The sequence below is a fragment of the Zootoca vivipara genome, chromosome 13 (assembly GCF_963506605.1).
Source record: "Zootoca vivipara chromosome 13, rZooViv1.1, whole genome shotgun sequence".
Taxonomy (NCBI): domain Eukaryota; kingdom Metazoa; phylum Chordata; class Lepidosauria; order Squamata; family Lacertidae; genus Zootoca; species Zootoca vivipara.
This window is the reverse complement of record NC_083288.1, coordinates 49,309,508-49,326,979: the sequence shown is the minus strand read 5'-3', so window position 1 is coordinate 49,326,979 and position 17,472 is coordinate 49,309,508. Positions and strand designations below refer to the sequence as shown.

The 17,472-nt window shown below is 46.4% G+C and overlaps 1 protein-coding gene, 4 non-coding genes and 1 pseudogene across 7 annotated transcripts; 5 read left to right on the top strand and 1 right to left on the bottom strand.

The window, feature by feature from the left end:
* The first annotated feature begins 1,072 nt into the window (after positions 1–1,072).
* On the top strand, positions 1,073–10,515 carry PDZD11 (PDZ domain containing 11). 3 transcript variants are annotated; one of them, XM_035134462.2, is made up of 7 exons: positions 1,073–1,180; positions 3,861–4,027; positions 5,076–5,159; positions 5,666–5,722; positions 7,831–7,929; positions 8,105–8,165; positions 8,909–10,515. In XM_035134462.2, exons 2-7 carry the CDS (start codon positions 3,923–3,925, stop codon positions 8,941–8,943), a joined length of 441 nt encoding a protein of 146 aa, XP_034990353.1. In that variant the 5' UTR covers positions 1,073–1,180; positions 3,861–3,922; the 3' UTR covers positions 8,944–10,515. The 3 variants fall into 3 exon arrangements, with proteins under 3 accessions (XP_034990353.1, XP_034990352.1, XP_034990351.1); XM_035134461.2 differs by having other exon boundaries at positions 1,080–1,298; XM_035134460.2 differs by having other exon boundaries at positions 1,081–1,262.
* Positions 10,516–12,579: 2,064 nt separating this feature from the next.
* On the top strand, positions 12,580–12,651 carry TRNAQ-UUG (transfer RNA glutamine (anticodon UUG)). Its single transcript has one exon. It is a non-coding gene; the product is annotated as a tRNA-Gln (tRNA).
* A 713-nt stretch (positions 12,652–13,364) lies between these two features.
* On the top strand, positions 13,365–13,435 carry TRNAG-GCC (transfer RNA glycine (anticodon GCC)). Its single transcript has one exon. It is a non-coding gene; the product is annotated as a tRNA-Gly (tRNA).
* A 191-nt stretch (positions 13,436–13,626) lies between these two features.
* Positions 13,627–13,699, top strand: TRNAF-GAA (transfer RNA phenylalanine (anticodon GAA)). Its single transcript has one exon. It is a non-coding gene; the product is annotated as a tRNA-Phe (tRNA).
* A 578-nt stretch (positions 13,700–14,277) lies between these two features.
* Positions 14,278–14,359, top strand: TRNAS-GCU (transfer RNA serine (anticodon GCU)). The gene has a single exon. It is a non-coding gene; the product is annotated as a tRNA-Ser (tRNA).
* A 35-nt stretch (positions 14,360–14,394) lies between these two features.
* LOC118094258 (histone H1.3-like) lies at positions 14,395–15,528 on the bottom strand (annotated as a pseudogene).
* Between the last annotated feature and the right edge of the window lie 1,944 nt (positions 15,529–17,472).

The following is a 17,472-nucleotide window of genomic DNA, read 5'->3' as shown; positions in this document are numbered from 1 at the left end:
TGAGTCATCTTTAAAACTTCTGTTATTGTCCACTGTTTGCGAGAGAGAAAGGAAGAAAACTCTGCTAAATCAGTTGACTGCAGTTTACAGAGGTCTCGTCACACAACTATCTGCGCAGCTCAAAAACATGATCACAGTTTAGTTTGTTTTCTGAAACCGAAATATAGATTAATTTTTGTTTTTATGAAGCGACGTGGCCATAGATCTGTGATCCTGTGAAGCGGGTGAGACTCGGAAAGACAAATCCCGGCCTTGACGCCGAGTGATGACATCCCCCTCGTCATCGTTGCTGGGGCTGATGGGAATTGTAGTTCTTCCAAGCTCCGGACGGACGTTGCTTCCCTGCCCCGGCGAGATCAAAATGGCGTCTATCGTGAGGCAAGAGCTAGGAAACCAGGACTGTATATTGTCAACCCTTTCCTTAAAAGATGCGTGTGAGAGAACTCTCTCATTCATTTATGGGTTAATGTTGTATACTGCCCTTCCTTTTTTAACCCCCCAGGATGGTGTAGATCAATTTTTAAATGGAGGGAGCCGGCCTGAGGGAACAAAGCAGTGAGCAGGCCTCTCTCCTCCTTTACCTCACAGAAGTGACCGTTGGGTCACATGCTGCGCCTTAGAGACCGCGCGCCTAGCAACCGTTGCCACGGCAACCTCCGGAGCAGTCTCACGCCCAGCCCCAATCCCTTTCTGTTGGGGGCGAGAAGTTGGTTGCCATTAAAAGAAGGATGGAAAAGTGAACAAATACCGTTTCCTCGCATTTTAAATCGCCCCCCCCCCCAATTTGAAATATGTATGCCCTGGCCTTCCAGCACATTCAGAGTCGCAGCTATTAAAATGGTGGGTTTTAAAACAGGCCCGACTCCTCCCCACTCTCCCCGTCGAAACGTGATTCCCTCAGAGGCTGGAGCGCCTTATTATCCCCGCCTCCTGAGAAACCCAACCAACCGTCAGGCTTCCTTCGCTGACAGGCAGCCCAACTACGGTAGGAGTAGAGTAGTGATATCCTTCTGTTTTTATTGGGTGGCTGGCGGGGGAGGAGCCTCCTTTGATTGGAGGAGGACGAGCCTGGTGTTTGTTCCTGCGAGCTCAGCTGATCAGCAGGAGGAGGAAGGCCGGTTCTTCCAGGGAGGAAAAAACCAGGAGCGGATAGGACGCCTCTGTGCCCCTTTACTCTGGAGTAGGTCCCGCTGAGCTCTTGTGGGAGTGGATCCAAAGGGAGGCACTCTTGATTTCGCAGCCCTCTGGGTGTCTCCTCAGAAGTAAGTCCCATGGAGTTCCCTGGGGGTTACTCCTAGGTAAGTGGGCATGGGGTGGGGAGAATCCTCTGGGAGCAGGTCCTCCTATGGAAACTTCGCAGGGCTCACCTCTGAGTAGACATCTCTAGGTTTCCACTGTAAGGCCCCATCCGCACCATGAATTGAAAGCGCTGTGATGTCGCTTTGAACAGCCATGGCATTCCCCCAAAGGATTCTGGGAGCTGTACTTCGTTAAGGTTGCTGAGAGTCGTTAGGAGACCCCCCCCCCCCAATCCCTCCCATTCTCCTCACAAAGCTACAGTTCCCAGGGTGGTTTAACAGTCGATCTCTCTTGCCAGGGGACTGGGGGGGGTCTCCTAACAGCTCTTGGCACACTTAGCAAACTACAGTTCCCAGGAATCTTTAGGCAAAGCCATGAATGTTTATAAAATTGTGTGATGATGCATTAAATGTATGGTTCAGATGTGGGGCCTTAGCATCAAGAGCAGGCATAGGCAAACTCTGGCCCTCCAGATGTTTGGGACTACGATTCCCATCATCCCTGACCACTGATCCTGCTAGCTAGGGATGATGGGAATCGTAGTCCCAAACATCTGGAGGGCCAGAGTTTGCCTATGCCTGGTCAAGAGGTAGGGAGGTAGTTTTGAGAGTGCCATTGCTGTTATTGGTAAGGGATAGCACACCTTGGGCTGTTTCTTTCCCCCTCCTCTTCAATTCCAGGGAGAAATAACAGATCTCTCTGCACATGTTGGTGGGTGGAATTGATGAACACTTTCCGCCATCTGAACGGCCGCTTGCCATTCACACGCAAGGTGCTGAAGCTCCAAAACTCCTGTTCGAATCCGCAGCTATGCCGTTATGCCAAGGAGGAGGTCGCTTTCCCAAGTCCTCCCTCCGAGCTTTGAATAACTCACACATAGGCACCGAACGGGTTATCAGGCTTTATTGGCATATTCTCTGTAGCACCAGCTACAGACATCAAGCGGCAGTCTGATCTACGACATGTTTTCTCCTCCCCTTGGCAGGTTAATCAAAGATTTATAGGGGCTGGGGAATGCTGGCAGCCAGCCCACCCCATCATCAGCTCCCACTTTGGGGACTAATTGTGAATTGTTAACTAATTGTTAACCACCCAGCGATACTTGCTTGCAAAATCACTACTTCATGACAGTAGTTAAGCAGTGAGGAATGAAGGCTGGTATAGGCTATATGAGTCTTTGGCATATGCATTCATTGTACTGTGTACGTGTATAAATGGGAGCAGATATATATTTTATTTATCTTTGTTTGGCATTATTTATCTCCCACTTAATCCGAGATCTGGGCTGCATCAATAGGAGTACAGCATCTAGATCAAGGGAAGTAATAGTACCACTGTATTCTGCTCTGGTCAGACCTCACCTGGAGTACTGTGTCCAGTTCTGGGCACCACAGTTCAAGAAGGATACTGACAAGCTGGAACGTGTCCAGAAGAGGGCAACCAAAATGGTCAAAGGCCTGGAAACAATGCCTTATGAGGAACGGCTTAGGGAGCTGGGTATGTTTAGCCTGGAGAAGAGAAGGTTAAGGGGTGATATGATAGCCATGTTCAAATATGTAAAAGGATGCCATATAGAGGAGGGAGAAAGGTTGTTTTCTGCTGCTCCAGAGAAGCGGACACGAAGCAATGGATTCAAACTACAAGAAAGAAGATTCCACCTAAACATTAGGAAGAACTTCCTGACAGTAAGAGCTGTTCGACAGTGGAATTTGCTGCCAAGGAGTATGGTGGAGTCTGCTTCTTTGGAGGTCTTTAAGCAGAGGCTTGACAAGCATATGCCAAGAATGCTTTGATGGTGTTTCCTGCTTGGCAGGGGGTTGGACCATAGCTGCCAAGTTATCCCTTTTTTACAGGGATTTTCCCTTATGCTGAATAGGCTTCCTCGCGAGAAAAGGGAAAACTTGGCAGCTATGGGTTGGACTGGATGGCCCTTGTGGTCTCTTCGAACTCTATGATTCTATGATCTGTATATGCATAAAATAAAGCTAAAATAGCAAGTAGACATAAAACATATTTGCCATTTGTATATATGTTTTCAAATAGCATGAAAACATCTCCCCCCTCCAGCTCTCCTCCTGCTCGGGGTAGAGGAATGAAATGAAAACCTGTTACATTTAAACAGCAAAATATTATTAAACCCAGCCCTGGACAAATGAACATCATTATCCTGTGTGGCAATTTAAACTCCAAAGGATCTTCTAAAAAGAGATGTGTTCAAAGCTAGTTTAAAAGAGACCAGATTTTAATAGTGTTCTGACAGATATAGGATTCATCAAGTATAGCTTTTTCCCACTCTCACATCTCTGAACTGGGAGAAAACTGTACTTGATTTTTAAAAGCAATCATGCAAAAGTTTAAAGCACAAAAGTTTTTTGGAGAGGAGGAAAAGACGACAACTTTAGAACAAACTTACAGTTAACAAAAAAGACTCTTATTTATACCACATCAACTCGCTAGCTTTTTGGGTGTGGGTGTATTTTCCCCATTAATTTCTCCTTGCCTTGAAGCATATGTGACTTGGAAGGAAAGTTGACAGGCCACGTATACTGTTTTCTCTCCAGAATTGACATCCCATCTTCGGAACGATCGTCTGGAGCTTTCACAGCTCTGTGCTGACTCCAAAATGGATATCGGAGGTGGTGGCTGTGGCCGGATCCCGTATGATGACTATCCCGTGGTGTTTCTGCCTCCCTACGAGAGCCCTCCTACCTGGATCCCTCCTCATGAAGTGTGTATCTAAAAGACCCGTGGGTCTTTAAGAAAGTCTGGCCATTGTTATCCATTTGCTGGTAACCCCTAGGCTAGACTACTGCAGTGCACGTCTAGTGGGACCTGCTCCTGGCATTGTCCTGGACGCTAGTGCAAACTACAGCAGCTTAACTGCTCACCCGGTCAGACTATCTCCATCATCTTACACAGCTGTTGAATTAATTCCGCTAGCTGCCAATTAGCTACCAGGCTATTTTAAAGATTTTGGAACTGGTGTACAAAGCGCTATACATCTTGGGACAAGAATAATTTAAAATAAGATACAAATCAACTGCATGGTTGTCCACTTTTTTATGCACTATAACAAGTCTGTTCTTACAAATGTTTCACCACATATGCCCTAGCGCCCGTTTATTTAACGGGCTTAATGATACTAGTAATAATAATAATAATAATAAATGACAACAAATTATTATTATTATTATTCCGTATGATCTAGGAACTGGGCCTAAACCTACCCTGTGGATTTCTCTCATGTATCAGGCAGGTGCCAGCTCAGCACCTGTTGAACACCTTCCTCTTTCAACAAGATGACTCAGTGGAGACTTTCCCCCCAGACTGTATCTACTGGATTCCAAAGCGTTTTCATATATGAAATAATTTATTTATGTTTTTTTATTGTTGCTGTTTGTATTGTTAAATCACTTTGATATGTTATATAATCCATACTGCTAGGTGCTGATTAGAGTTGGGAGTTGGCTAACCCTCTTCTACAGCAGTCTGGTGATGTCTGGTTGTAAGGTTTTAAAAGAGATCCAAGTCATAGCTGCCAAGTTCTCCCTTTTTTAAAGGGAAATTCCCTTATGCTGAATAGGCTTCCTCACGAGAAAAGGGAAAACTTGGCAGCTATGATCCAAGTTACTCTTCAGCCATTTTTCTTAAGTCTTCTTGGACCAGAACCAGGCAATGGAATGCTACAATGAAGCCCAATAAGTTTCTGATTTCCACAATGAAATTCACCTTGCCATTTATTTTATTTTAGTTTTGTACCTTGCTTTCCCCCCCAGAGAATTTACCATTCGGATTATAACAACGAGCTGACCCAATTCCTGCCTCGTACCATTGTGTTGAAAAAACCTCCAGGGGCACAGGTGAGACGTGGCCCACTCTTAGGGGACTTGCGGGAGATGGGGATTACAAGGGTGTGAGAGGTTTTCTCAGCTGGGATTGTAGGCTCTCCACACCAGGCTTGGAAAACACTAGGTCCTCCGGACTTTTTTGGACTCCACCTCCCATCAGCCCCAGTCAGGATGGGCAATGGTCGGAAATGATAGGAGTTATAGTCTGAAACATCTGGAGGATACTGGGTTCCTCACCCATGCTCTATCTACTGAAAAGTTAGCTATCCTTGGAGGGGATTCTCTGCATTTGTAACCTGCCCTGTGCTTTACAAATTGTATTTTATCCATCTGGCCATTGGTAACAGTTCCTCTATTTCATGGGGTCATTGTGGGTTGCAGTAAAAAGGCAACGATGAGGTAGACCTCTGTCACCCAAAGGCCTGGAGCAGAAATAACAGTCTGGAAGAAGACAGTATTCAGGAACAATCTATATGTTGAGCTTCCAAATCTCCAACGCTAATCTGTTTCCTTTCTAGCTGGGCTTTAATATTCGAGGAGGAAAAGCATCACAACTGGGGATCTTCATCTCTAAGGTGCGTTGATCTTTAGTCCTGACCTCATGGCTGCCTAGTTCTGTTACTTCCTTGACAAGTAAATTAATTACAGTAGGTTTGCTGGTCATTTCTTTTTAAAGCATTTTTATCATGATCTTCAGCCCAGTGGCGTAGCTAGCCGCCTGGCCGTCCGGGACGGCAAACCTGAAGGCGGGGGGGGGGGTGTTATCCATCACACGCATGCGTCGTGACACACAACACATGCACGCACAGGAGGGATATGACGCGGCGACACAGCAGCCAGCGGCGGGCGGTGTCCGGCAGGCCTCTCCCTCAGGCCCGTCCTTACCGCACTCGAGGCGGTTCTTCTCACAGCCAGTTTGCGCTGGCTCCACAGGGGCTGGTCCTGCTTGCCCGCCGCCTGGCTTTCTTCAGGGCCATCGTGGAGGCGGGCGAGGGCTGCGCTGCTGGCGGAGGGCAGCTCCTTTGTCAGGGAGGAGACGCCGTGGAGGAGTCGGCTCGGAAGCCGCCGGAGCTCTTTGCGCAGTGCACCCCGGCCTCGCCTCCACGTGGGTGGCGAGGGGCGCTCGCAGGGGCGGCGACGGCAGTCGGAGGTGGTCACCCCCATCCAGCCTGCTGCCCCCTGCCCGGCCTGCCACCCGGGGCGGCCCCCCCGCCCCCCCCATTACAATGCCACTGCTTCAGACGAGAAGGCTCCCAGAGCAGTTTATGTGAGATCACAAAACAAGGTAGTCCCTGCCCACAGATTTGCAATTTAAAAGGCATAACACAAAAGGTAAAGGGGTCGAAGAGAGCAGAGGAAAAAGTAAAATTCATTCACCAGTTCTTATTATATGTTGCACTTGTCGAATGACCTGCAGTTTCATCCTATGAGAATTTTGTGTTTAAGTTAGTATATGAAATTATAGAAAAACACCCCATCTAATCTGATATGTTAATTTCAATAAAGCATAAAATAGTCCATTCCTTTGCCAAATTACTTGATGAGATTCACTTTCTCTGTGAAGAATATCCATCATTTATTATGCATGTTTCCTTGGAAGCTTATGCCACATACCTATTACCAAACAAACAGGCCAAGGATTGCAACTTCAAATGATTATTTTTTTGTAAATGACTTAGACGTTTCATACAGATCTTGGTTTAAAAAAATTAATCTAAAATTACTCTACTTTATCACATGACTCAAATAAAAGAAGAATTGTTGTTGTTGTTGAGTCGTTTAGTCATGTCCGACTCTTCGTGACCCCATGGACCATAGCACGCCATGCACTCCTGTCTTCCACTGCCTCCCGCAGTTTGGTCAAACTCATGTTGGTAGCTTCGAGAACACTGTCCAACCATCTCGTCCTCTGTCGTCCCCTTCTCCTAGTGCCCTCAATCTTTCCCAACATCAGGGTCTTTCCCAAGGATTCTTCTCTTCTCATGAGGTGGCCAAAGTATTGGAGCCTCAGCTTCACGATCTGTCCTTCCAGTGAGCACTCAGGGCTGATTTCCTTCAGAATGGATAGGTTTGATCTTGTTGCAGTCTATTGGACTCTCAAGAGTCTCCTCCAGCAGAAGAATGCTTGGATTTAAAAATAGAACAGTTTATTTCAGTTTAGCTGCTATTAGCATGATTTGCAGGTTTTCAAAATAAAAATGAAGGGAGGAATCCTGCCTGCCCCTCCCAGCAGCCTCAGTGTTCATTTTTGTGCCTTTGTCCTAAACCTTTTCCTTTTGCTGTTTCATTACAACTGGCAAGGAAACCAGCTGCTCAGTCCTTCCTGTGTTGCAAGCAAGTTCTGCTCCATTCAACAGAGCTTCTGAACCCATTGGATTCATAGAATCATAGAGGTGGAAGGGACCCTGAGGGTCATGTAGTCCGACCCCTAGCCATACATGAATCTCAACATGCAGTCTCTCATCCAATTTGAGACTACACCGGACCCTGCTGAGCTCCACAAATGCGCCTGCAGTTTTATTGCTGCACCATTTGGGGGGTGAAAGGTTTGGAAGTGGCAGAGCGCAGTTGTGTGACGGGATGGGGCCAGCTTCCCCAAGATGCCAAGGGGGTTGAGTCGCATGGGGGCATTTGCAGTTCCTGGCCTCTGTCTGAAGGGTGGTCTTGCCTCTCCTGATCCCAGGTGATCCCGGATTCAGATGCACACCGAGCTGGATTGCAGGAAGGAGACCAAGTGCTGGCAGTTAATGACGTCGACTTCCAGGATATCGAGCACAGCAAGGTGAGAGGAGGAAAATAAACCAGAGGCCTGCATGGAGCAGCCACAGGATGTGGTCTGAAGGCTCATGGGATGCCTTCTACACTGGGAAGGAAAGGCAGAGAATCAATGATTCAGCCCAGTGTGATGCCCTTCTTGGTTCAGTTCTTCATCTGTTGTTTTCCCCCTTCCCCTACAGGCTGTGGAGATCCTGAAAACTGCTCGGGAGATCATTATGAGAGTCCGATTCTTCCCATATAGTAAGTGCTGTTGTTGCTGCCGCTGCTCTTTGCAAAATCTTTGGCTTGTTTGGAAGAGAATGTTTATCAGGTGAACTGGGACCCACTATATTCATGAAAGAGGAGAGGGACAATAATGTGCTCCCCCATTACACAAATCCAAAATATGAAACACACACACACACCCCTATTTCAAAATACCGTGTTTCTCCAAAAACAAGACACCGTCTTATATTTATTTTTCTTCAAAAAAACCCAAAAACACTGGCTTATTTTCAGGGGATGTCTTGTTTTTTTTTCCTCCTCCTCCTGCCGTGGCTGGCATTGCTGCTGCGCTTATCACTATGTCTTCTTTTCGGGGTATGGCTTATATTCCTTGAATGCTTAAAAATCCTGCTATGGCTTATTTTATGACTACGTCTTAAAATAGGGGAAACAGGGTAGCGTGGAGTTCCGTCACATTTCCATGTAGGAAGAGGAGGCACCTCTCTTTCACTATAGAGGGCTTAAAAGGGGTATTTATTAGACAAATTCCTGAAGGAGAGGTCTGTCTGTGGCAGTGATGGCTAAGTGAAACCTCCAGCTTCAGGGCTGGTCTACCTTTTGAACACCAGTTGTCGGGGAACAACAGTGGGAGTGTTGCCTTCATGCCAACATTGTGGGCGTGAGAAACAGGATCCTGAACTTGAAGGGCTTGTGTCCTGATCTAGGAATGCTGTCTTTATGTTCTGCCCCTCATTCTTTTTCTCCTATTTCCCTTCCAGACTACCAGAGGCAGAAGGAGCGAACGGTTCACTAGAAATCCCTTCCCAGCTGGCAGCTTTCTCTTTGCAGAGAGTCCACCACCCTCCAACCAGATTCTTCTTTTCGCCTTTTCCTTTGGCAAATGCCTGCTTGGGGGTGTGGAGGGGACGTCGTTTGTGGCGCAGAACCTCCCCTTTTTGGCTGGATTCCATAGATCCAAGTACCTACTGAGAAGGATATCTTTAAAGTTTTCTTCTGCTTTGTGCTGTGAAGCAAGAAGCAGTAGGAGCCAGATGCAGGGCTTCAAACAGTTCCCTGGCCCCAGGACAAATGGATGTAGGCCGTTACCTGGTTTCATTCATCCCCAGGCCCGGAAGGACATTCTATTCCAATAATTTGCTACCTTCATAGCTCTCTGAAAGAGGAGGAGGAACAGAAAGCATCGGGGGGGGGGGGTCCCAGAGAAGCAAACTGGAATGCTTCTAAGCTGGCCTCGCTTTTTGAATGAGATGCTCCTGCGGTGGTGATTTGGGGCATAATCCACTGTAAATATCTGCACGAAAGCATGCTGAAACGAAGGGGGTTTATTTTGACATTGTACTACAGCTGGTGTAAGGGGTGGGGGTTTAATGTATGTCTGTCTCTTCTATACGAAGGCTCAGGGGCTTAAGAACCTATGTTGGCTTGCATGTCATGGGAGGTGGCTTTAGTTGGATAATTACGTAATAGTTCTCATTAAAATGCTGCAAGGAGTTTGCTTTACATACAAAGCAAGCTCCTCCTGGTTTTCATGCACGAGTAGTGAATTCTTTTTTTCTCTAGAGACAGTAATACCAGGGGGATCTTGCATGTGTTGGTGGGGTAGCTGCAAAGCATAGATGTCTTTCCTTACCCCCCCTTCCCCAAATCTCTTGTTATCTGTGTTTCATCAGTTCTCCTTTTTATTTAGACTACCCTTAACGAACACTCAGACTGTCTTAGGCCACATTTAAAGTGCTATGATACAACTTTAAACAGTCCCCCCAAAGAACCCTGGGAGTTGTAAGGCTGCCAAAAGTTGTTAGGACATCTCCTAGAGCGGGCATGCCAAAGTTGGCCCTCCAGATGTTTTGGGACTACAACTCCCATCACCCCTAGCTAACAGGACCGGTGGGTCAGGGATGATGGGGATTGTAGTCCCAAAACATCTGGAGGGCCAACTTTGGCCAGGCCTGTCCTAGAGCTACAATATCTCAGTGTGGTTTAACCATCAATCCCTCTTCACATGGAACTCTGGGAAATGGTAGTTCAGGGAGAGGAATAGGGGCCTCCTGGCATCTTTCGACACGCTTAACAAACTGCAACTCCCAGAATTACTATGGCATCATAGTGCTTCAAAATTGTGCTGTGGATGTGACCAAACATAGGCAATGATAAATCAGTAAATAATGTACTGTGCACACACATAATCCATGAGTCAGAAACTTTAAAAAAATAGCAACAAAGCTGAACTTTTTCAGATTTCTGGGCAAATGGGTGGTACCCTCTTGTAATCACACCCTTTCCAAGCCGTGGGTATATTTGCAGTCCTGATCTGCCCTGGCAGCTGCAAATTTGCTTTTGCCTTTTTTTTTTTTTTATGTGGGTAGAAGTCTTCAAATCCTCTCCCCAAACTGCAGCCTGCTTGGTTCTGTGTGGGGCAAGGCCATCACAGCAGTGAAACCTGCTTAGATTTTGTTAGGTGAGTCTTACCACGTGAACCTCACCTAAGAAACATTTTCAGGTTTCTGCCGGCAGGATGTCTTCCCTGCCTCTAGCTGTTTCTGCTTGTTGCACAAAGGGGATCATTAAAACAAAAAAAAGCAGGAGAATTTGATTAACTTGAGCTTCAGCTCCTTAGAGGAAGTGAGGCCAGGGAGTTAAAACACACACATTCCTCACCTTGGAGGAATGCTTGCTCATCAAAGCTCTTTCTTCCTCCTGCTTCATTAACTTTGGGTGTGGATCTTTGAAGGAGGGGAAGCCTGCTAATTGTCCCACTCACAACACTGTCAATATATTTATATAACGCTCTTGGTGTTCTTGTTCTGTAATGCGTTCTCTTTGGGACTTATTTTTTCACAACAGAGACAGCAACCTTTTCTTGTCATTGCTGGATTCTATCAGAGGGCTTTGGGGTGGGGGGCATCAGTAAAATGTTACCATCTGAGACTGGTGTATTATTCACCCTGCTTGGGGTTGTTTGGACTCCATCCTGAGAGCCTAGATTTCCCATTTTACTTCTTCTGTACCCCTCACTACCGAATGCTAGATTGCCTCAGTTACAGGTTGTCAGAGGCCTTGAGTCAGGTTGTAAATTTCCTGGCAAAACTAGAACCATGTCTATTTTATTCCTTATAAATACTTACCTATGTAGCTGCTATCTTCACCATGTCAGAAAGAAAAGAATGTCCTGCCCAGAAATTGATTGCACCCTGTTGCTATGTCCCCCAAAGGGAAGCTTTCTAGGTGTCTGTAGTAGCAGTGGGTGTTTGACCCAAACAAGAAGGATACCATAACCTTTGCTTGCAGGGCAGTCTCGAGCAGGTCGTGCGCCCTGGTGCTGAGGGGCGGAGATCACTCCGGCGCCCCCACCCTACCAGCCTGGCACACCGCAGCCGGTCCTGTTTGCTTGGCTGCAAACTTTCCAGAAGCAGCTGGCAAGCTGCAGTTTGACTACTGGACAGGAGAAGAGTAATTGGTCTATTGGTCTATTGGCCAGGGAAGTCTATGCAAGTGTGTTTGGGGGAAGACTGCAAACTAGGAGAATGATTTCTCTGTCCCATTCAGGTCCCCGTTCCTCCCCCCCCCTCAAGTAGTTTGAATATTTTGTTTAAGTTTAAAGCATACAGGTTTCCAGAGCAGACCTTTTCCCAGAGCTGCTCGCACTTGGATAAAGCACAGGACAGGTACAAAAGAAACCACATCAAAATGCAACACCATGTTTCAAAGTGAATTGAGAATTAGTTTCGAAGTGTCATCAAATTCAAATGGCGCATAGAATCAACGCCTCCTTTTGCCAACCTCCCACACTGCAAATATCCTACTTGTTTTGAACCCACTTTCAAAGTGCTGCAACAACTCCATGAGCATAGCCAGGATTTTTTGGGGTGGGGGCAGGCATTTTGTTAGGGGGGCAAGCCTAACAGTTTGCTATGTATTTTTATTGATTGTGGGGCAGCTGCCCCCTTCCCTGCCCCCCCTGGCTATGCCCATGACCAACTCCCTAGACTAAAATTCCTATTGTAGCTAAACCATAGTACAGTATATTTTTAGATTGCAAGTCTCTGTGGTCTGGGTCCTGCCAAACCTGTTTTTTGTGTCCATATACTATACACAGATGGCAACATAGGAATGGGTGCCGATGAGAGGCCAACCAGAAAAATCAGGAATATATTTTTTGCTGTTCCTTGATACTAGTCCTTGTTGCCTGTCTGCTTCACACTTCCAGTGAAATGGGAACACTCCTAGTGCAACAGTTTCCAGTATTTCTTAAAATAATAATAAAAAAGACAAGTGCTTCAAGACTCAAATAGTATCTGATTAAACCCTTCGATATTCCTCCATAATGTAAACATAGGAAGAAGGGGGTGGTATATTTGGCACATGTTATTATCTTAGTATGCTATTAAATTGGAACAAAGTCACAGGACAGGAGTCAGCTGGTATGCTTGGTTCCATGGTGTAATGGTTAGCACTCTGGACTTTGAATCCAGCGATCCGAGTTCAAATCTCGGTGGAACCTCATTTTGCTTGTGAATGGGGGTTCTCCCATTCCCCTAACCTAACCCCCGTCGATTTTCAAAATGCACGTTAGCCACAAACCCTGGAGAGAATTTAGAGGGTTGCGTCTCCAGTTGGTCGCAGCCTGTCTCTTTCAGTCTCAAGAGGAAAAGTAATTTAAAAGCAGAAGGTGTGTGTATGTATTTCTAGTGGAGTTTAAAGAAATTTTAAATATATTAGTGGTGTTGTCTCCAAAGTAGGGAAAGCAGAAACGAAAACTTCCGTCTGAGTTCCTTAAACTTAAGCAGTAAAAGCTTTAGAGGGAGGGGGGGGATAAAGGGGGCGGCGTAATCAGCTGAAAGGCGTTATGCAATCTTAAAGAAACCAGCACATTTAAACCTGTGCAGAGTGCCTTCCAGACGGGCGGGGTGATTTCCCTCCCTCTCGTGTGCCTTAAGATAGGAGATCGCAGGTCACTCAACACAGCGCAGACTGAAGAAAAAGTTGTAAGAATATGGAGTCTTAGATTGAAGGAGGCATCGCCCAAGTGGCGGAGAACAGGCTGCCTTTTGATTGCTGGGGCCCGAGATTCATTTTTGGAAAGCAGGACGGCCAAGCTGCAAACTGAAACCATGCCAACAAACACGTCCAAAGTTTTCCAAAGTTTATGAAAATGCCGCTCACACATTGTAAAGCGTCTACATATACAGTGACGGGGAAGCTTGACGAGCGGATGCATTGGTGGTTCAGTGGTAGAATTCTCGCCTGCCACGCGGGAGGCCCGGGTTCGATTCCCGGCCAATGCAACATACATTTTAATCTACTTTTTAAGATTTCTGTATATGTTTCTTCAGTTAATTATATTATCGCACAATAGCATTTCCTCTATTTTCAGGAATATCAAAAGGCAAACTTTTATAGCCTTTTGAGTAAAGCAGCATTATTCTGTTAAGAACTGCTGAGATTGCACATTACATCAAAGCAGCTATTATCACTGGCCGAAATAGCTCAGTTGGGAGAGCGTTAGACTGAAGATCTAAAGGTCCCTGGTTCGATCCCGGGTTTCGGCATCAGTAGTTTACGTTTTCGTTCTACGGCCTTTAATAAAGTCAGCAGTGCGAATTGCTGACCTTGACGATAAGTTTCTCCGCTGTGAACATTCAAACAGGCTTCGTTTTGTGTTGACACTTTATTTAGCTATGCCACTTCAAGAAAAGACAAGAGGACATGAAGTTAAAAAGAAACGAAGTGCTGCCATTCCATTACAAGTTGTATTTAAGTTATTTACTGAACACTTGCTGAAAGAAGTCGGAAGACCACTTTTCATTTGCAAATAAAGAGAAAAGAAAGGGGGTGGGGGACAAGATGAGAAAAGGAAGAGACCAACATTTTAAAAGAAATAGCAATTCGTTGCACGTCTGAATACACATTTTTAAACAAGCATCTGTAAACTAGCACTGCGAAAGAGAGCTAAGTATCAGGAGCAAATGAACTAGTGAGACAGTGGATATGAAGTCTTCAAAGTCACCCCCTTTGTTTTCACCTTAAACCTATTGAAAATAATATAGGTATAGGTAAAGCCGAGAGGTGAATGCGAGAACAGGTGAACCTGGCCAGGAGAATAGCCGGATTTATAAGCAACAGCCGCGACGAGGTGGCCGAGTGGTTAAGGCGATGGACTGCTAATCCATTGTGCTCTGCACGCGTGGGTTCGAATCCCATCCTCGTCGGTGCAGGTTGACAGTTACGGGTTTTTTTTTAAAAAAAAGTACCGCACACAGCTGAAGTAGCAAACCAGCGGTGTCAACCGATCATGAATCAGAACTATTGCAAACATGACCAAAGCACTGTAATTTTTCTAAATGCGCTGATACCGCGCCCCGCACCTGGCGTTCTCCCCCTAAATTATATTCTTCCATCAAATGGCAATCAACATATGCAGGAGACGACACTATGGTAAGAAAAAATAAACCGCATCCCCTTTGTTGTGATCGCAAATGTAAAAAATGGAACAAATGTAACTGGCGGTGGGATACGAACCCACTCTGCTTTACTGCCTTTCAGGCTGGAGTCTTAATCCAGCGTTTTAAACCGCTCGGTCACTGTCAAATTAATTTAATGTATCTCATTTAGGAATACGCAACATAAAACTAACCAATTTCGAGAACTTGGGAGAAAAGCCGATCAGGCCAGTGAATTCAGTCTTTCGCAGAAATTGTGGGTGGCTCTTAAAAGAGCGTTTGTTAAATGGCCTCCCGCAGCAGAAATGTTAATTCACTTTTTCTTAGGGCCAGTTTGGGTTTGGATGCCTTCGGCTTGGCTTTAGCCTTCGGCTTCAGAGCTTGGCAGGGCTCTTCGTTGTCTTCTTGGGCTTTGTGACTTTGGACTTCTTGGGGCTCTTGGCTGCCTCTTGGCCGCCGTTTTCTTGGTCACTTTCTTGACGCTTTTCTTGGCCCCAGCGGCTCCTACAGCCTTCTTCACCTTGGCCGCGGAAGGCTTCTTGCTCTTCGCCGCTGCCGCCGGCTTCTTGGGCGCCTTGTCCTTGTTGTCCGCCTGCTTCTTGTTCAGCTTGAAGGAGCCCGAGGCACCAGTGCCCTTGGTCTGCAGCAGGATCCCTCGGGCCACCAGGCTCTTCAGGCCCAATTTGATGCGGCTGTTGTTCTTCTCCACGTCGTAGCCGGCGGCCGCCAGCGAACTTCTTCAGCGCGGCCAGGGATATGCCGCCGCGCTCCTTGGACGCCGTCACCGCCTTGGTCAACAGTTCCGTTACGCTGGGGCCTGAAGCTTTACGGGACTTCGGGGCCACCTTCTTCGCGGTACCTTTGGGGGCCGCAACAGCGGCGACAGGAGCAACTTCAGCCATAATCGCACGGAACCTGCTTCTTCCTCCACTCCGAAATCTGAGCGCGAGCAGCGGCTCGGAGCCCGCTATTTATAGGGGACAAGCCGCTCTCTGATTGGTGCGTTCCGGGGACGGCGCGTGCACGCCATTACCTGGCTGGGGGCCTTTGCGCTTTGTGCTTCTTTATCCGCTTATAATGTCAATTAATCGAAATTAGCAGCACGGATAATTTCGGATCCGGGAGGGATCGATGGAAGAGATATGTGCGATTTAAGGATCTGGCTTTCACGTTCGGGGGTGCAAGGCAAGCCTGGAAAACAGAGGGAGTTCAGCCCCTGGCTAGTTCTTAAGCCTTCAAATATGTAAACATTTGCTTTTAAGTCAAAATAGCAAATGTTCCTTTGGACGGACACTTGTGGAAAGTATTTAATAGGATACTTTGGAGGGTTTCCTTTTCAGTAACCAAGAAGAGGAACGTGTTTCCGGCGGATAATTTCAAGACAATTGCTTATTTAATTGAGCCAAGTAGCACACCGGCATCTTAAGGCGCTTGCCTTCTATGACGTGCTGTTTTCTGGAGTTCAGTGAAAGGAAAGTGGTCTTGTATAGCTGTTTTTGAACCAAGCTTCCAAGATATTCGCCGGAATTTATTGAGCGTTCTGAACCACTGCTGACACGAAACTGATCGGCTTCTGCCTGAAATAAGTGTTAAGAAGGTTTGTCCGCAAGGGTCGCCTGAGGACAGAATATATCACGATATAAGGGAGAGTCTACACACAACAACAACAACAACACAACAACAACAAAACAACAACAACAACAGGATGCAGACTTTGTGCTTAGGAAACTAACAGTTTCTCCCACTCACACTCCAAACTGAAGTTACAAATAATAGACACTTGTGCCTGGGCGCCTTTGGTATCTCAAAGTCAGTATTCTGGTTATCGCAAGTTACTCACTGTCAGTAAGGAGTCATCTAACTATATTGTAACATCCTGAGATTTTTATCCTCTATTTATCGCCGGCTGTGGTGGCAATGTAGTTTCTGGGATCCATTGGAATGTACCCATCAGCCCATTGGCATACAGTGGCACAATATTTTTCCTCCATCAATACCCAGAGTACAATAAAAAAAATTCTTCAGTAGCACCTTAAAGACCAACTAAGTATTAATTTTGGTATGAGCTTTCGTGTGCATGCACACTTCTTCAGATACACTGGAAACAGAAGTCAGTCCCTTATGTATATACAGAGGGTGGTGGGTGTGGGTGGGGAATGGGTGATGGGCTGATGTGAGTGGTAAACCTGTAGATGGCTGTTAACGACTGCTGATGACTGCTATTGGTCCTGCGGGGAAAAAAGCAAGGGCTGAGGCACTATAAAGAAGCTTGATCATGCATAATGAAGATAGAATCCAATCTCATTGTTTATCCCAGGTGGCTCCGCTGATGTCTGTCTCACAGGATGCTGGAGTTGCACTTGCCTAAATCACCTCCTCCTGCTGCCCTCCCTCCAGTTTTGTACCTCTGCTAAACTGGGCCTACTTTGATGCTGGATGGCCCCTTAGCAACTCCTCACTCCTCCCACTGCTTCCACACTTTGCACATAGGCACACAGGATGCCAGTGCTGTATTTCAAACAAAGACATTGGGATTCTTATCTCATTACGCATGATCAAGTCTTTCTTTAGCGCCTCAGCCTTGCTTTTTCCCCACAGGACCAATAGCAGTCATCAGCAGTCATTAACAGCCATCTACAGTTTACCACTCCCATCAGCCCATCACCCATCCCACCCACCCCTGCTGTATATACATAAGGGACTGACTTCTGTTTCCAGTGTATCTGAAGAAGTGTGCATGCACACGAAAGCTCATACCAAATAAAAACTTAGTTGGTCTTTAAGGTGCTACTGAAGGAATTTTTTTATTTTGCTTTGACTCAGACCAACACGGTTACCTACCTGTAACGGAGTGCAATAGAAACTCTTATGAAACGAATCAC

What these genes read in the sequence shown, in the direction of transcription:
- PDZD11 (XM_035134462.2), top strand. Translation starts at nt 3,923, where the DNA reads ATGGATATCGGAGGTGGTGGCTGTGGCCGGATCCCGTATGATGACTAT. An exon ending in AAAAACCTCCAGGGGCACAG is followed by an intron (nt 5,160 to 5,665) that starts GTGAGACGTGGC and finishes TTTCCTTTCTAG; the next exon opens with CTGGGCTTTAATATTCGAGG. An exon ending in AGGATATCGAGCACAGCAAG is followed by an intron (nt 7,930 to 8,104) that starts GTGAGAGGAGGA and finishes CTTCCCCTACAG; the next exon opens with GCTGTGGAGATCCTGAAAAC.